This window comes from Dipodomys ordii, unplaced genomic scaffold (genome assembly GCF_000151885.1).
Source record: "Dipodomys ordii isolate 6190 unplaced genomic scaffold, Dord_2.0 Scaffold116, whole genome shotgun sequence".
NCBI classification, from domain to species: Eukaryota; Metazoa; Chordata; class Mammalia; order Rodentia; family Heteromyidae; genus Dipodomys; species Dipodomys ordii.
In genome coordinates, this window is record NW_012267332.1 from 4,263,728 (window position 1) to 4,281,496 (window position 17,769).

Sequence of the window (17,769 nt, forward strand, 5' to 3'; positions counted from 1 at the left end):
GTATTGGGCGGACGGGAGGGGGCGGGAGGGAGTTGGAGGCGGGGGCACGAGGGACCGAGGAGTAAATTCGCTGTACGCTTGCGCGGCTCCGAGAGGAGGGGGCCGTTAGAGGTGAACTCCAGGGAATTCTCGAGGTCCGGTCTGCGGGTGCTGATCTTAACGCTACGTGCTGGGCGAGAGCTACTTTATAAATCCACGGACGAAGCTTCTGATTTGATTTCCTGTTAATTAAGGCTGTCCCTTGTTGCAAGCGGTCGAGGGCAAGCATATTCTATAAAAGTGAGTTCAGAACTTTGCCTAAAATATCTCAAGATACAGATACCAATTCCTTATATTTGTTCAGAATTACAGTTGAAGGGCTTTTGCTATAATCCTGGGAGACAGGATAACATTTTTTGACAATGTACAATATGTTTATATAAATATATAGATACACAGAAAAATGCATATATGTAGCCCACAGAGTACTAGAACGAAGCCAATGAAGACTACAATGTACATATAATTATATTATAAAAGATGGATGTGCATTTTGGGACTTTGTCATCTTTTTTTTCACCCTAATTGCACATTAGCAGTGAAATACTCGTAACCGTAAATGTTTAACTACTTTGAGATTTTCCAGACCAATCCTTGCAAGCCTCTTGGGCTCTGACACATGACAGACTAAACTTTTTTTTGGGGGGGGTACTGGTCGTGGGGCTTGAACTCTACGCCTGAGCGTTGTCCCTCAGCTCTTCAGCTCAAGGCTAGCGCTCTACCACTTGAGCCACAGCGCCACTTCTGGCTTTTTTTTATTTTTGCTTATATGGTGCTGAGAAATCGAACCCAGGGCCTCATGCATGCAACCCAAGCGCTCTACCACTTGAGCCATAATGCCACTTCCGGTTTTCGACTGGTTTATTGGAGATAAGAGTCTCGAGGACTTTCCTGCCCAGGCTGGCTTTGAACCATGATCCTCAGATCTCAGCCTCCTGAGTAGCTAGGATTACAAACCTGAGCCATTGGTGCCTGGTGGTAAACATTTTCATTAAACATTTCACTAAAGAACCTTTCTGTTTTTGCTTCTGTTACATAGCAGTTTAAGGTGAATGAACTGCCTTACATTACCAAAGGCATTGCATGCCTATCTCCCTTAATCCTCCACAACCTTACCGTGTTTATGCCTAGATGATCTCATTAGATATGGGAAATCTAATTACAGAAATATGGATGTGCCTAAGGCCATGAAGCTACTGAAAGTAGACGTCGTTTCAAATTTGGAAGCATCTTCTGATTCCAAAAGCATAGTACTCTTAACTAAACGATCATACTGACTGAAGTTGTTTGAAAAGGCTTTGTACTGTGATGCCTTTGGGGCTGCTTCTTAAAAATATAAATAAGAATATGCAAGTTTCAATTCTGTTTTATTGGGATTTGTGAAAATTGGGGGTATAGGGAACATTTCAACTTAACGTAATATGCGTTAATATTACTCCCCCCCCTTTTTCAGATATGGAGCTATACTCTTTCCCATACAATATCTCAGTTAATTCAAATGATCATTGTAACCCTTTTGCAGATGACAAAACAATCTCAGGAATTTTTTTTTTTTTTTGGTCGGTCGTGGGGCTTGAACTCTGGGCCTGGGCGCTGTCCCTCAGCTCTTCAGCTCAAGGCGAGCACTCTACCACTTGAGCTACAGCGCCACTTCCGGTTTTCTGGTGGTTTATTGGAGATAGGAGTCTCAAGGTCTCTCTTGCCTGGGCTGGCTTTGAACCGCGATCCTCAGATCTCAGCCTCCTGAATAGCTAGGATTACAGGCGTGAGCCACCAGCGCCCGGCTTCTCAGGAAGTTTTAAGTAATGTATTTAGGTCTATTGCTACATATTGTTCAAATGGTTCCATTTCAAATGTTCTATTTTACGTTCTCCACACCACTAAAATACAGAGGTCACATATTTTCAGTTTCCAAATAAAGTGCCAAACTGGCTAATACTTGGCAGCAACACATAACCTGCCATTAGCACAGTAAAATCACATAGCTGCTGGGTAATAGAAAAAGTACTGTAATTCATGCAATCAAACATCTGGTTTCTCCCTCTTTCTGCTACACTATAGCTGAATTCCAATTAGGCAATGAGACTGGGAAAACAGACACACTTGCAATTAGGATGACTCCTGTTAGCTGTGTAACAATATAAACAAAACATTTATGGTGTAAGAGGGAGGAAGAAATTAGTTTTATAAGAGGATCAAACCATTATTATTATCAAGAAGTTTTTGTTACAGTGGAGGTGTAGTTCTAGTGGTAGAGTGGCAACCTTTAGTGATAAAGCTAATGGACAGTGCCTAAGCCCTAGTCCAAGCCCCAGTACTGGCACCAAGGAATTTGTGTTACTAATGAAAGAAAAAACACTCCATTGTATTCAATAACTTAATTATTTACGAGCTTTTATTTTTCCCAGTTGTGGGCTTGAACTCTGGGCCTGGGCCCTGTCCCTGAGCTCTTCAGCTCAAGGCAAGAGTCTACCACTTGAGCCACAACACCACTTCCAGTTTTCTTGTGCATTTAATTGGAGATGAGTCTCACAGACTTTCCTGCCAGGGCTGGCTTTGAACTGCAATTCTCAGATCTCAGCCCCCTTAGTAGCTAGGATTACAGGTGCGAGCAACCAGTGCCCGGCTTAGGAGCTTTTTTATTTTTATTTTATTGGTCATGGGTCTTGAACTCTGGACCTGAGCGCTGTCCCTCAGCTCTTCAGCTCAAGGCTAGCACTGTACCACTTGAGCTACAGTGCACTTCCAGCTTTTTCTGTTTATGTGGTGCTGAGGAATCAAACCCAGGGCCTCAGGCATGTGAGGCAAGCACTCTAGCACTGAGCCACCTTCCCAACTTCATAGGAGCTTAAAAAATAAGTTGTAATACTAACAATAAGCAACAAAATCTAGCCTTTTGCAATACAGAGAACTTTACTAGCTAGAAATTCTAATAAAAAACAGAGTCTTAAAAAAACTTTTATTTAATTTTTATTACTTATGTGGTTTTTATTGATCCAACCTCATTATCCTGTCTTTGTGTGAAGGTATGCTGTTTGTAATTATTGGAAGAGGTGCAGCAAGCTCCCTGGTTATACATGGTTCCCTGCCTGCTCTCTCATCTTCTGTGATCAGCATGGCAGTGGTGAATTTAGTAGTTTACCAACTATCTGCCATGCCTGGAACAGTTCCTTTCTGGATAGCTAGATATTGTCTGTACAGAATAAAGTCTGTCAGAGGAATATAAAACTATGACATTGGCAGGGCTTCTAGGAGAGATTGCGTGGGACATCAGCTCCTGAACATTGGCCTTCTAGATGCATAAAGTTAGTGCTTAGTTTAGTCTTTCCTTATCAGTATAATTTGAGAAGTTACTAATATTTTTCCTTTACAATTTTAGTCATTTGTTTCCAGAGTACTAAGAAGAATATTTATTGTGAAAATCTAAAAGGAAGATAACTTTTTTTTTTTTGGAAGATAACTTTTTACTCAGAGATGCCCATTGTTGATATGTTTGGTTTAGCATTAATATATATATATATATATATATATATATACTATGTTATATATATACACATACACATTTTTTCGGTACAAAAATAAGACAATAGCACACATACTAGTTACATGATCTGTGAAAATTGGCAGGACTGGAGATGATTGGTGCACCTGGCAAAGCCCTTGACTAATATGCTTGAGACCCTGAGTTAAAGATCCAATACTACACTGAAAAAATAACATAAGCAAATAAAGTTGACACTGTGTTATATCTGTTAGGAATATTTTGCCAAATATTTTTCAGATAACAATTCTATGATCAGAAATTCTTTTTTTTTCCTTTCCCCTCCACTTTTACTGGTACAGAGTTTTCAACTCAGGACCTTGGGCCTGCTTAGATTACTTGCTTGACTGGAGCTGTAACATTTCAACAACTCCAGTCCAGCTTCTTGCTTGTAACTGGAAATGGAGTCTTGAAGATTTTTCTGCTGGCTTCAAATCTCAGTCTTCCAGGTAACAGCCTCTTGAGTAGCTAGGATTTTAGTCACTGGTGCCTGGCTGTAATCAGAAATTCTGATGACTGCTCAGATTCACATTATTATTCACATTAAATTCCTTAAAGTGGATAGATACATTTTGAAGGTTTAAAAATTATAGTGTTAAATTTTTTCTCTGGTAATGTATGTCTCTTTCTTGAGAAATAATATGATAGTGCATCTTAAGATTTTTTTTTTTATTCAGGTAAGGGGTAGGTTTATTCATCGTTCCGGCTGGCACCAGGCCATCTTGGTCCTCCACGTGGTGGGGAAAGGCCTGGGAAAAAGAGCTGGGAGAGGTGGAAAAGAGAGAGAGCTGGGAAAGAGGGAGAAAAGAGGTAGAAAAGAGAGCATAAAGGTGGGAAAAAGAGAGCTAGGAAAGAGAAGGGATCTGGGAAAGAGAAGAGAAGGAAAGAGCTGAGAAAGAGCTAGAAAAGAGCAGAGAGAGAGCTAGAAAAGAGAAGGGAGCTGGGAAAGAGAAGAGAAGGAAAGAGTTGAGAAAGAGCTAGAAAAGAGCAGAGAAAGAGAGCTCTTAAGATTTTTTTTTTGCAAGGGGAAAGAGGGCATTACTGAGATTTAAGCCCCAGAGCCTCACACTTGCTAGGCAGGTACTCTATCACTTGAGCCATGCTCCTCATCCTCAAAATATTTCATAAATATCTTCTGACAAAACATAAATTTTTGTTTTCTTGGGTATTCATAAATGTGCCATGTCAACTATGAGAGTAAAATATTTTAGATTTAAGATCAAATCCAATATTCTGTACCAATTTCTTTCAAGAAGTAAAAACCATAGACGAGATTAAATATTTTCCAAATGTTATCTTTAAAGGCCCACTAAGTCCATGTGTACAGGGAGAAGTATTTGCTGATTACTACTTCAGTGGTAATCTCTCCTCTACTCTCTCCTTCCCTCCTCCTCCCCTCCCCTCTGTTGTATTTTCCCTTCTCCTCCCCCGTTTTTTCCTTTCCTAATAAACTTCCATTAGGCTTTATATCTTGCCTGAATTCTTTTCTCATTGGAGGCAAGGAGTGAAGTAGATAGCTGTGTTAATGTTTTGGTGACAGTGTCACAGAAAGTCAATTAGGATGCAGATACTTTTTATCAATGCAAGACAATAACAAAGCCTTCCACACCAAGTTGTCAATAGAGACCACATAGGAAGCCTGACTTTCTACCTCACTTCTCAATATGAAGGTACTGCTTCTATTCCCACTGGAGTGGTGTCAGTAGTTTTAGTAGTCAGGATTTTCATGACTTTTCAGTGCTAATGAGGTCAACACTGGTAGCCATGTCAATGGAAGCCAAATACTAATGAGGCATTACTAGTCTGTTCAGCTTTAAAGGCTTAGCAGGGAGCCATAACTTTGAATATTACCTAATAATAAGGAGGAGCCCCTAGTCCTTCATATCAACATGACTAGGAAAGTTGGATTTCTACCAACAGCTGATAATAATGGGGTGAGATACTCTTGTACTAACAGAGCAACTTCAGAAGCAGTCAAATAAAAGTGAGGTTTAGATAAGACCCACAGTTTTATCACATTAACATGAAAATATCCAGTTTTCAATAAAAGATTATTCATTATACCAAGTATCAGGAAGATAAACCTGAAAGATAAAATAAAGATAATAAATGCCAATAACAAGTTAAGGAAGAAGTCTTTAAATCAACCACAATGAAAATATTTCAACAAACAATTATAAATTCACTGGAAATAATTGAAAAGAATGTTATCCTTTAGGCGCTGTGGCTCAAATAGTAGAACACTGGCCCTGAGCTGAAGAGCTCAGGGACAGTGCCCCTGCCCAGAGTTCAAAAATGTTATCCTTTAATAGCAAACCAAGCTAATGTCAACAAAAATGGAGAGGTAGGGAGGGAATTTTAAACACTCATCCTTTTATAAAAATAGTGAATAAAGTGGAAACGTGTTAGTGATGGTTTATTGACTATGGGAAAATAATAAGTTTACAACAACATGAGAAGGTTTAAGCGAGGGGGCAAAAGCATCTGAAGCCAGGCACCTAGCTGCCCAGAAGACTGAAGTTCTAAGTTGTCCCAGGTAGAAAAGTCTGAGAGATTCTATCTCAAACTTACCAGCAAAAAGTTCACTGGAGGTTTAGTGGTACAGCAGTAGTCTAGTAAGCTGAACTAAAATGTAAGGTTCTAAAGTCAAGTCCCAGTCCGTGAAGGGAGAGGAATTATGCAATCCTGAGTAACAACTGAAAAAATATTCATTAAACAGTTGATCTGAGATCTCATCCAAGATATTACCATTAACTTATTGTAAGGCCAATAACTTTTTTGAAAAGAAAGGGAATTTTAATTTATAAGTTGTTTTAGCCTCTAGGTTTAAAAAATTTTTTTTTATTATCTTTAGTTGTGCAAAAGCATTCCAGTCCATCTCTATCTCTTTAAACTACAAAATAAGGATATCAATTTCTGTGTATCTCACATAAAGATTTTGAATCAAATAGCATAACAAGAATGAAAACATATTGAAACATATAAGATATCACACACACACACACACACACACACACACACACATGGCATTAAGATTATTAATAAAATCCCCAGATTCACTAACTCAGAGAGCAAGACAGCTAGAAAACAAAGGCTGGTTTCCTAGGTGGTAATTGCCCACTGATTGGTGTTTGAAGAGGGGTGTGCAGTTTCAATGGTATCCTCAGATACTAAATGAATAGAAAGGAATGCTTTGACTTTGGACCTATTGCTAGAGACTGAGGAAGACCACCATATCTAGCTGAGAATTCCCAGTAGTATCCACAATTACTTGCCACGTACCTTTATAAAGTGACCTGTTTGCTCACACCTCATTGTCCTCATCAGTAAAATGGAGCAATTGATACCTTCTTAAATGTGTTGTGAAAAAATATCCTACCAACAGTACTGGTCAAAAATGGAAAGTTTTCTCTTAAGTCTTTTCAGCACTAGTGAAGTACCTTGTAGAATAGCCATGGAAATTGAGCAATTTTTTTTTTTGCAATTTTTCTTGAGATTTTTCATAAGGAGTGGGATGATAAGTTTCTTATTTTCAATCCCAAGACAAGTAGTTATGCTCAAAATTCTATTTTTAAAAACAACTATGAAGGTGTGTCTTCAAAAAGAGAGGGAAGTTGGGATATGATTGCTTTTTATACTTTTATCAATCTTTCCTTTAAACCACCTCAATTTAGGACTGCAGGTGTGATTCAGTGATAGAGCACTCACCTGCTTAACAAGTATAAGGCCTTAAGTTAAAACTCCAACCCTACCAACCAATCAAATGAAATTAAACCAACACCACTTCAATTTAGAAATGATTCAGAGCAACTTTGATATGGAAACAGTACACTGGACCAACATCAAAAACTATCCTCCTTTACTGCTGTTCTTTCTCTTACCCAAGTTGTGTGTTTGTTATCTGTAAACAGCAGCTCTTTGATGATATGATGTGGATAAAATTGAACTGGTTGAAAGGTGATGACAGGCAGGAGCTTACAGACTAGCTTGCTGTCTTTGTGCTTATGTAAACCTGACTAGCATTTAATCACAATACTAATAGCTGTGGAAAACAGAAGGGCAGGAAGGTTTACACTATGTGATGAGTATCTGCCTGACTAATCACTCAACCAAGCTGGCTTATATTGTTACAGGATGATTTCATTGTTTTAACAAGATTTGAAATTGACACTGCAGGTTAGAAGTTCTGAGATAAGATAATTGATGCCAGACGAAATATAATTGAGGGACAAAATGATATTTTTATTTGCTATTTTTATTAGATAGTGACAATGGATTCAGAATCACCTCTTGATGCTTTTTAAAAAAGTTATCTTGTTAGGCAAACGGTTAACTTTCGAATTATACATTTGGAAAACTATTATAGAGGCAACTTTCTGCTTACCTTATTCCTACCCACTAAAAATAGTTTGAAAGAACACAGTAGCAAATAATAAACACAAGGGTACACACAAGTGCACTTCCTGGCAGAGCTGTGTTTTATGGTCTGTTCACAAGCAACTTTCTGAACTAGTGAACAGAGTTTCTAGAGCTTATGAGTCTAGCTTTTAATTAAGAGAGTTTATAACTAAGCTTCTTGAGGGATTGACACATAACAGAATGTAACAGGAGGTTCCTGGGGATCTTTTCTAAGAGTCATATGAGACATTTTTTCCTCCAACTCATTGTGAGTTTACTTGTTGAGAATAACTATCTTACAAGGAATTTCACCCTGTACCAACTCTCTTGCTGGCAAGTCAGAGACCAAAGAGGCTTTGCTAAAGGAAGAGCATTGTCTGTTTCTTTTGACCTTTCTTTCATTCAGACACTATGACCTGTTGTATCTCAATAGGTTGAAATCCACGGACAGCAGATGGAGTGGTGAAAAAAGCATTAGGCAATTCCCCAGGGCTGATGGAGCCAGAGTCACTTTGCACTGAGCCTCCGTTATTCTCAAACTGGGAGATTTTCTTTTTGATCATCTTTCTCTCCTTGGCTCGCCGGTTCTGAAACCAGATTTTCACCTGCAACACAAAATGCTTTATATTCAATGGCATAACATTTTGTAAAGAGTAAATACAGGGGTTGCTGATATTGCACTGGAATTTTAGCAAAAGCTTCATTTGAGTTTCACAATGATCTTGTGAAGTATGTCCATTTAATATGTTTTTTTAAGCTGTAGTCCAGAGAGAGGCAAATACCTTTCAAGAAATAAGACTGAGATCAAGTCTAGGACTACTTACACTGAATGAATTGCTCTTTATGTTACAACTCACCAACTTATTTACATAAGTTAAAATGACTGACGATAGAGTGACAGACACTGAGGAATGTTGGGAAGAGGGAGAGATTCAAACAGGTGATTATAATTGATCACTAAGAGAAACATCTTAATAGTAAAAGGTTAATGCAACATAGAACGAGGTGAACATGGGCCAAGATACGCCATGTATGAAGACTAGAGTGTTTTTACTGTGCTTATATAAGCAGCAATGCAAGATTGTTGGGATAGGGCAATGTGTTAATGAACTTTACCATTTTAGAATTCTATGGCTCCAGGATTATTCCTAGACTGAAGTGAAAAAAATTACCAGCTTGTTATGTAATTTTCAACTTTGAACACACTGAAAATTTTTTATCCTTGCCCTAATTTAATGTTTATAATAAACTGAACTGAAGGTAAGAATCATAGCATTATAATTAATTTCCTTTAGAAGATCAATTGTCGGGCTGGGAAGTTGGCTCAGTGGTAGAGTGCATGCCTTGCATGCCTGAGGCCCTGGGTTTGATTCCTCAGCACCACAGAAACAAAAAGAAAAAAGCCAGAAGTGGCACTGTGGCTCAAGTGGTAGAGCGCTAGCCTTGAGCTGAAGAGCTGAGGGACAGCGCCCAGGCCCAGAGTTCAGGCCCCACGACTGGACACTCCCCCCCAAAAGAAAGATCAATTGTCCTACTCTCAATAATGGAAAATCTTGGTACAGGTTGCCAATTAAAAACAGATACTCTTGTAGTTTGATGGCAGGAACCAGATAATTGCAATTGTTGCTGAGCTGCACGTCATACACTGATTTTGATTACTTGAGGAACCAGATTAAGGGTTTCTGCTCCTCTCATGTCCCATCTTTTTTTTTTGTCGGTCATGGGGCTTGAACTCTGGACCTGGGTGCTGTCCCTCAGCTCTTCAGCTCAAGGCAAGCACTCTACCACTTGAGCTACAGCACCACTTCCGGTTTTCTAGTGGTTTATTGGAGATAGGAGTCTCAAGGTCTTTCCTGCCTGGGCTGGCTTTGAACCTCGATCCTCAGATCTCAGCCTCCTGAGTAGCTAGGATTACAGGCGTGAGTCACTGGCGCCCGGCTAATGTCCCATCTTTTGCTTCTGTGTTTACATGATGTCCACCAAATTCAATAGTTAATACACCCACTGACGAAAGAAAGTAAGCTAGGAAAGCCACTAAAATGAATGTGGGCTATAGGAGAGCTTGAGTGATGTCTCGAATCTCTGTTTTCACCTCTGTTTACAGACTTCCTCCAACCCTTAGTCTATTGAACGACTACACATAACATGTTAGATACATTTCTGGGATACCTGTCTCTCAGAAAGTCCCAGGTTAACTGCCAGCTCTGATTTTCTCCGGATAGTGATGTATCTATTGCAGTGGAATTCCTTTTCCAGCTCCAGCCTTTGATGATCTGTGTAAACCACACGGTATTTTTCTTTTGTTCTGGTTTTCCCTATTGGAGGAGAAATCATTTCATTTAATCTTACTCTGTTTCTTTGGAGACTTTCTGTTGTTGAAGGAATCATAGCTCCTTATCCTAGCAATAGATATAGTCTCTCTGTCTGTCTATGAAACGCTGGTTTCATCTCTTTAATATTTCTACTAAAATGATCATTCAAACCATAGTCAGTCTATCATTTGTATATCATTGAGTCAAAACATTTAAAATGCTTAAACACTAATCTATGCTTTTACTTCCCTTCTCACAACAATGGCACTGGTAGTAGTACCAACATCCATTATACATTATATTTTATGTTATGCTTTCATATTGCTTTCTACTAAATCTCTTGCATACCCTCTTGAATTACCCAGAACATGCTTATTCTCATTGTAGAGGTAAGGAACCTGAAGTTCGGTATGGGCAAGTAAATTTGTGCTAGTGGGCTCTGGAGAGGACCCATCTTGGACTCCTAGTTCAGTATGCTGTTATTCCCAGTCTAGACATGATGGGAAGTGTAAGAAAGTCTGAAGAGTGCTAAACTACTCTGAGATCCTGAAATGATAGTTACACACAGTACTTAGACAGAATTTGATTTGAACAGTAATTGTAAAAGAAAAATTTTATTGTCACTTCGCAAGTTCTATTTCAGAAGAGTCCCTATTACCTATTAAAAATACCAGACCTTTTTTTTGGTGGGAGTCTTAAGCCAATTTTTATTCCCAAGTGAATGCTGAATGGGGAAAGGTGTGTTGATTTAAGCAGAATAAAGTGAGTATTTCTTGTCCTTTGAGAGGATATCCAAACATTTGCTTTGCGTTACAACATTAACTAATTTCTCATGCCCTCCTTCAAATAGAATTTTATTCCTCCTTTCAAATTTTCTGAAGGTGATTAGGAAGTTTCTTTTCAGTTTCTCTAACCCCCTCCAGGATCTTCTTCCTTTTCTCTATGGCTTTTAGAAACTCCTTCTGATCTTCCCTGGTTGTTTTTGATGTGAGGTTTTTGGGGAGCTATCTGTAAGACAAAGACTTCTTTAAAGTGGCTCCCTAAACTCCATTGAGGTGTTAAGGTGCAGCACAGGCCTAACAAAGGAGCTACATGGCATCAGATCCCATCCTGAACCCTCTTTACATTCAGGAACACCAACCAATTGGTTTGGAATTTACAAGCCCTAAACAAATGTCAGACACCCTTTCATCTCCAGGAAAGAACAAAAAAGAGTCACGAAAGTAGAAACAAATTCCACTTGAGAAATCTATCTTATGATTAAACTAAATGCCTGACTAATGACCTAAACAAAAGTCTTCTTGAAAATGAAAACTATGAGTGTCAGTTAGTTAACCTGATTCAAAGGCTCAAACTTTGGTATTATTTGCTGAATACAAACAGAAATGTAGTCTGGTATTGGTTATGGAGCAAAGGAAGAATGTGTGTTGGGGGACAAAAATGAAAACCTGAGGGTTAGCTTACTCTCATAACCTCCAATCTTGGAATAAAAATGTATCTTTCAGGAGACATATTCTAAAATCCCTCCTAATACCAAAGGGGCTGGATGTTTAAATTTTAATTCAAGGCAAGAGAAGTTAAAATTCAACTTGTCTGTGTCTGTGTCTTCTGCTCTTTTATAATCAGTAAATATAACCAGACTTCAAGATCTCTGGAAAGGTTGTGGTTCTTCCCTACCCCCACTGGTCATAAATTCCCCTCTTGCAATTTCTTCTGAGGACAATAAAGTCAAGACCAGGCCTCTTTATTTGCCATGAAAATCCTCACCCTTTCCGGCAATATAACCCCTAAAGAAAGGAGGGACAAGGAAAAGCCTGGATGCATATCAAAGCCAAGCTAAGTGTTAAACAGGGTCTGTAGCCCCAATCTGACAGATAAGACCTAAAACCAGGGAAGACATTGCTCAGGGGAATATAGTAGCTGCACAGTTTACAAAGAGAAAGGATTTTTAATTTCCTGGTTCTCCTCTTGTGCCACTTCCCTAACTGCTTCTCCTCTACTTCACTGCATCACGTCCTTAAATGACCAAAAGGGATTTGGAGCATTTTCTGGTAGAGCATGTTGTCCATATTGCCATAAGCAACATTAATAAAGTATTAGGAGTTGAGATGCTTGTGCTTATTGTTCAAGCCATTCTCTTCTAGAGATAGTGATATTTTAGAGACTGAGGGATTACCTTCTCAGATGCAACTGTGAGCTAATTTAAGAAAGTTTACAATTTACTAGACAGCTACTTCCATTTCTTTGCAAAGGGGATTTCATTACCTGTTCCTCAGACTTGGGCAAATCTCTGTAGTTCAAGATGGATGGACCCTTTTCTTATCACCTAGAAGACACTGTCCTCATAGGGTTTGTAAGCCATTGTCATCATGTATGATGACTTACTGTCACCCTAAATGAATTTTTAGAAATACTCATCAGAGACTGTCTGTGAAAGTCCTGGTAGGCAGAAGACCACTCACCAAACCCAGGGACTACAATGATGCTGTCAGTAGAGAAAAACGTGATAAAAACCAATTTTCTTCTATAGAGACAACTGTGTAATTAACTTCACTGTGATGATTTTTCATATAATGGCAGTTCATCCAATTCATTTAAAAAGTGGCAAAATATAATAAGCAAAACCAAGGAAGACAATGATAAACCTCAATAATGATTAAGCTATTCTATTTATGAAGTGCCATAATCAAGTAAAGCACGACTTCCTCAGTGTTGTCGAGTAGCTTCATGAGAACCAATCAAAATTACTCTTTCCTCTTCCCTTTTCTTCCCCCTAACAAGAAAGCCTTTCTCCAGCCCTGCTTAAAATACCATATTGCCAATAGTCATCCAGGTCCATAACTGGACCTGCTCTAACATGCTAAGTATTCAAAATAGGAAAATGTATAAAATGTTTAACTTTCCATAGAAACTTTTCTGTAATAGTCTTCTTAACATAATCTTTAAAATGAGATGTTTGCTGGAATAGATGACTTAGAGCACTAAGTAGAAACAAAATGTCTTACTTTTAAATCAGATCACCTGTAACACAATTATTGATTCTATACATCGGTCCTTTTGCTATCATTAAACAATCAAATGCTATAATGATCACTGTGGAATATTTTGAAGTATACATATTAGGGGACAATGAGAAGATATTCCATAGTGATACTTTTCAAAAGTATTCGTATTAGGGGATAAATTAAATAAACCCTAGGTCTATTTAAGAACATTCTTCAGGAATAGAAAGAACTTGCCTTAATTGCCTTAGTTCAGGAAAGAGTTACTTCCATTTTGTAGTTCATCTATTTTTGTCTCAGCCACAAACCAAATGTTATCCTATAACACTACAGGGTGAAGTGAAAAATGTAGGAGGATCTGACTCACTCATTCATTTAACCAATATTTGTATAACACCCTCTCTATGTGCTAAGCATATAAATGAGTGCATTTTGATCCAGAGTGATCCAGTTAGGTGATTAACTTTATTTTTTTTCATGAGATCTGATATCCATAAAAGAGTCATAGTGGAAATTATGTGAAATAGTTTGTGTGTGTGTGTGTGTGTGTGTGTGTGTGTGTGCATGTAGACAATGTGTGTGTTTTTGTGTGCTTTTGTGTACTTTCCTGGGAGGATAGCCATGTTCTACTTATATTTTAAGTTGTTACTGAACATGCACCTTGGGCTAGAAGGAGTATATTGCAAATGAAACAAAGGTTGGATTTAATAATGCTTCATCTGTGGGATAGGCTGCCTAAGAGTCAAAGATATTCCAAAAGCATTCAATTTTAAACTTTTCATGGACAGTGAAGAGAAAAATCCCATGAAGGCCACATGGAAAAGTCAGATGCCACACACTTAGAAGGCACCAAAGTTTCCCAAGAGAGGCTCCAGCTCAGGAAAACATATGTAAGTGGAAGATGTTAAAGCAAATAAACTTGTCATATTTTCCCTCATAAACTGAAAAAGAACAACATAATATTTTATCTTGTCCTTTTTTCCCCATTGTTCTCTATTCCAAACAACCTGCCAGTGACGTCTGTCTCCTAAAATGTTTCAGAACATAATCCTGGTCCAAGAGCTACTACTTTTCTGGTCATTTTTTTGTGTCTTTTCCTGATTATTACATTTTAGTAAATGGATATAATTACAACCATGAGATTAGATGTAATAACAGCTCTAAGAATGGCCTATCTTAACCTCATTTTCTTTCTTACTTAATCATCTGACTTACCATTTTGTGTGTGTGTGTGAATGAGCACTCACGTGCTGGGCACTATCCTTGAGCTTTTGTTCTCAAAACTAGTGCTCTACCATTTGACCCGCAGTTTCACTTCTGGCTTTTTGGTGGTAAATTGTAGATAAGAGTCTCATAGGCTTTTCTACTTGGTCTAGCTCTGAGCCACAATCCTTGACCACCACCTCTTGAGTAGGTAGGGATTACAGACTTGAGCCAGTGGTGCTTTCCACTCTACTTTTAATTTGTGTTTATCACACTAGTAATATTATGATCAACTTGCATTTCCTCTTCTGGCTAAAAAGTCCTCTTAATGGTAAAAGTTGGTACCTTCCCATTCACCTTCCTGCCTTGGCTTTGGAGAGGAGAGAGAAAACAAAACTGTGAACGGGGAGCATAATCACTGTGGGTAAACGCTATTGAAAAGTCATTTTTTCCTCCAGAGGGATGAAAGTAATAGAATAGAATCTTGCCAATTTTCCCTAATGCTAGGGAGGAAGAATTGGAATAATAAGAACACGAGTAAAAAAAAAAAACTACCAACAACCATAGCTGAAAACAGACATCTCTCCATTTCCCCTATCCAAGATTAAAGATTTCCAGCCTTCCACGCCTCCAGCTTCCAGCGATTTGCTTTGCTGGTCGGTGTTAGGCTAGGATCCGCCCGTGTCTTCCTGTAAGGTGCCACTACCTCAGACTTGGATTTAATCACCGGTTCTCTGATGCCGGTCCTAATACTGACTAAAGCTTCAGGCACTAGTAGCTGGGGCTGTTACTCGCGTGGGAGCTAGTTGCTGTGAGGATTGCCCGGAGTAGTCTATGTCAGTTTATATCTTGTGTCTGCCAATTTAGGTAAAGGAAGCTAGAAGTCTAGAGTTTTGTTGTCGGGAAACCTTTGTAGTTAAACTGGAAGGTCCCAAGCACGGCGAACTGAAGTTGCTCATCACCCGCTGTTTGGGGGAGCCGCCTCACCCAGATAGATGGTGAACGAATTGAAAAGAGCAAGCCTTGCGCACTGGGAAACCACATCTGAACATCACAGCTGTCCTCATACCTTATCGATGCACCCGTTGAGCTTTTCCGTACATCTGTTTCTTGGCTCCTGATCCTTCTGGCTAATAATGGTGCTCGTTTCCCATGCGTTCAGTCCCCTAGCTGATGAGGGAATGGAGATCCCCCAAGTCCCCTACTCCCCTTCTTGGTAGATTTAGTCTTGAGCCACACATTTAGCAACCTTTGAGCCCCGGGGCTGCTTGAAAGATAAGCAAACCAGCACGCCTAACTCTCCTCACCTAAACACTCCCTGGAGACTCCTGAGAAGTAGGAGGGTTGACAGATGGAGAGGGGCGCAGACAAGTAGGGGAGGAAGTGGGCCACGTAGCCCCAACTGCTTACTCACCGGTCACCTGCACGCTTTTGCGCATCCATGCATAAGGACTGTGGCGGCTCCTACTGGGAGAAGTGGCGTCTGCGGTCACTGGGTCGATGGAGATCAGTGACCCACTGGCGGGGGTTGGCAAGCTATTGCTGCTGCTTCCGCCGCCCGAGGGACCCAGGTTGCTGTAATCGGGTGAACCAAAACCCGCAGGACTCTGTGTCACATCGTTCATGGGCACGGTGCCCATTGCACTGGACGGCCCTGGATACACACTCCAGTCTTCCCGGGGGGGACTGTAGGGTGAGCTCCAGGCCCCCAGCGATGGACCGTGAGGATCCATGCTGGCCACATGAGGATAGCTCATATAATGTGAGTAAGTCGGGGTCGCAGCGAAGTTGGGGGCTGGCAGCGGACTCCCACCGCTCCCAGAGTGACCCACCCCCACGTTGCTGTCTCCTCCAGGGCTCCTGAGAGTGCCCGGGTACATGCCCGCGTCTTTCTCCAAAAGGCAGCTTCCGTACATGCTGGCTTGGTGAGAAGGAAAGAACTCCCTAAGCCATCCTGAAGTTCCCTGTAAAGGTCCCCAACCTGACTTTGAGAAAGCTTAAGAAGGACAACCACTGCTTAGCTATGCCTCAAGCTCCTCTGCCCAGTCTCAGACTACTCCATCCCACGTTTGCTACCCTCTGACGGTTTCCAGGTAGCCTGGTGGAGATGGGCCACCCATGGCTTGGGCTGACGTCAAGGGGCTTCAGGCTTTACATAGCATTTGCATTCAAATGAAGGGCCATTTCACTTTCACGGGGACTTGGTTTCACTGTAGGCTCCCTCTCCCAAGCCTTTGGGCCTTTCCAAATCATCTTTCCTGACTGTCCATCTGGTTCCTACAGCACCAGTTTGGCGCTTTTGGAATCAGGACTTCCTCCAACACTTTCTGACCAGCTCGCTCCCAAGTGAGGTTAAGACACCGGGTCATGCTCTCTAGGATTTAGCTCTCAACACGGACACCTCTCTTTTACTGATCTTCTGGAGCCCAGCCTGCATACACTTTCACCTTCCTGCCCTAATTCCCTGCTAGCGATTTTTTCCCCCAACCAGGCAATGGCCTGTGAGACCATCGAAAAGGATTTTCCCTTCTCCTTCCCTCTCCCCTTCTCCAGGAAAGGGTTTTGTTACCAAGGGAAGAAATTCTGTTCATAACTACATATTGGGAATTTATTGTATGTAGACACTGGGGACAGAGCACTGAGCAAGCAACCATTCTTTAAATTCTGTTTTCCTAAGGTTATATTCTAGTGGATGGCAGGCTGAATTAATCAAAACTACTATGAAGAGTGTGGGTTATGAAAAAGGGGGGAGGAGGAGAGAGAGACAGACAGGTCATGTGAATTAGTGAACTGTTATAACTTCGTATTAATTTACTAGTTTCAGGTATCTCTGTCAAATATGGTTTCTGTCTGCCCCAAAGTTGATACCCCCAAAGGTCAGATCTTTTTTCATATGGATAAATATTAATTTATCTGATCAGAGGCACAGGAGGCAATGCACCTATTGTGTTCCTTCCTAAGAGTATCCTCCGTGAGGCCAGGATTTTTGCAGTCTGGAGTCAATGGCTGTTGCTGCAGACTTGGGATTCCCTTTCAAAGCTCTAGTTGTTGTAAAAGATCTGGGATTGCTAGTAGAAAACCCCATCACCTTCTGTGTTCTTCTTATCCATTCCCTCCCACCAAGACCCACCGCAACCTGTAATTCAGGCCACCCTCTCCTCAGGAAATGTGCTCCTCCACAATGTCTCACCCAAGCGGACACTCCCACTTAGCTAATCCCTCCCTCGTTTGGGGAAAGTCATTTAACTTCTGAGCTTTCCATCTCCCTCCCCCA

The 17,769-nt window shown here is 40.3% G+C and overlaps 1 protein-coding gene across 1 annotated transcript; it reads right to left on the reverse strand.

Annotated features, from left to right (window-relative positions):
• Window positions 1-8,376: 8,376 nt before the first annotated feature.
• On the reverse strand, window positions 8,377-16,411 carry Cdx4 (caudal type homeobox 4). Its single transcript, XM_013028922.1, has 3 exons — window positions 15,910-16,411; window positions 10,148-10,293; window positions 8,377-8,583 (listed from the first exon to the last, which is right to left on the reverse strand). Exons 1-3 carry the CDS (start codon window positions 16,409-16,411, stop codon window positions 8,377-8,379), a joined length of 855 nt encoding a protein of 284 aa, XP_012884376.1.
• Window positions 16,412-17,769: the final 1,358 nt, after the last annotated feature.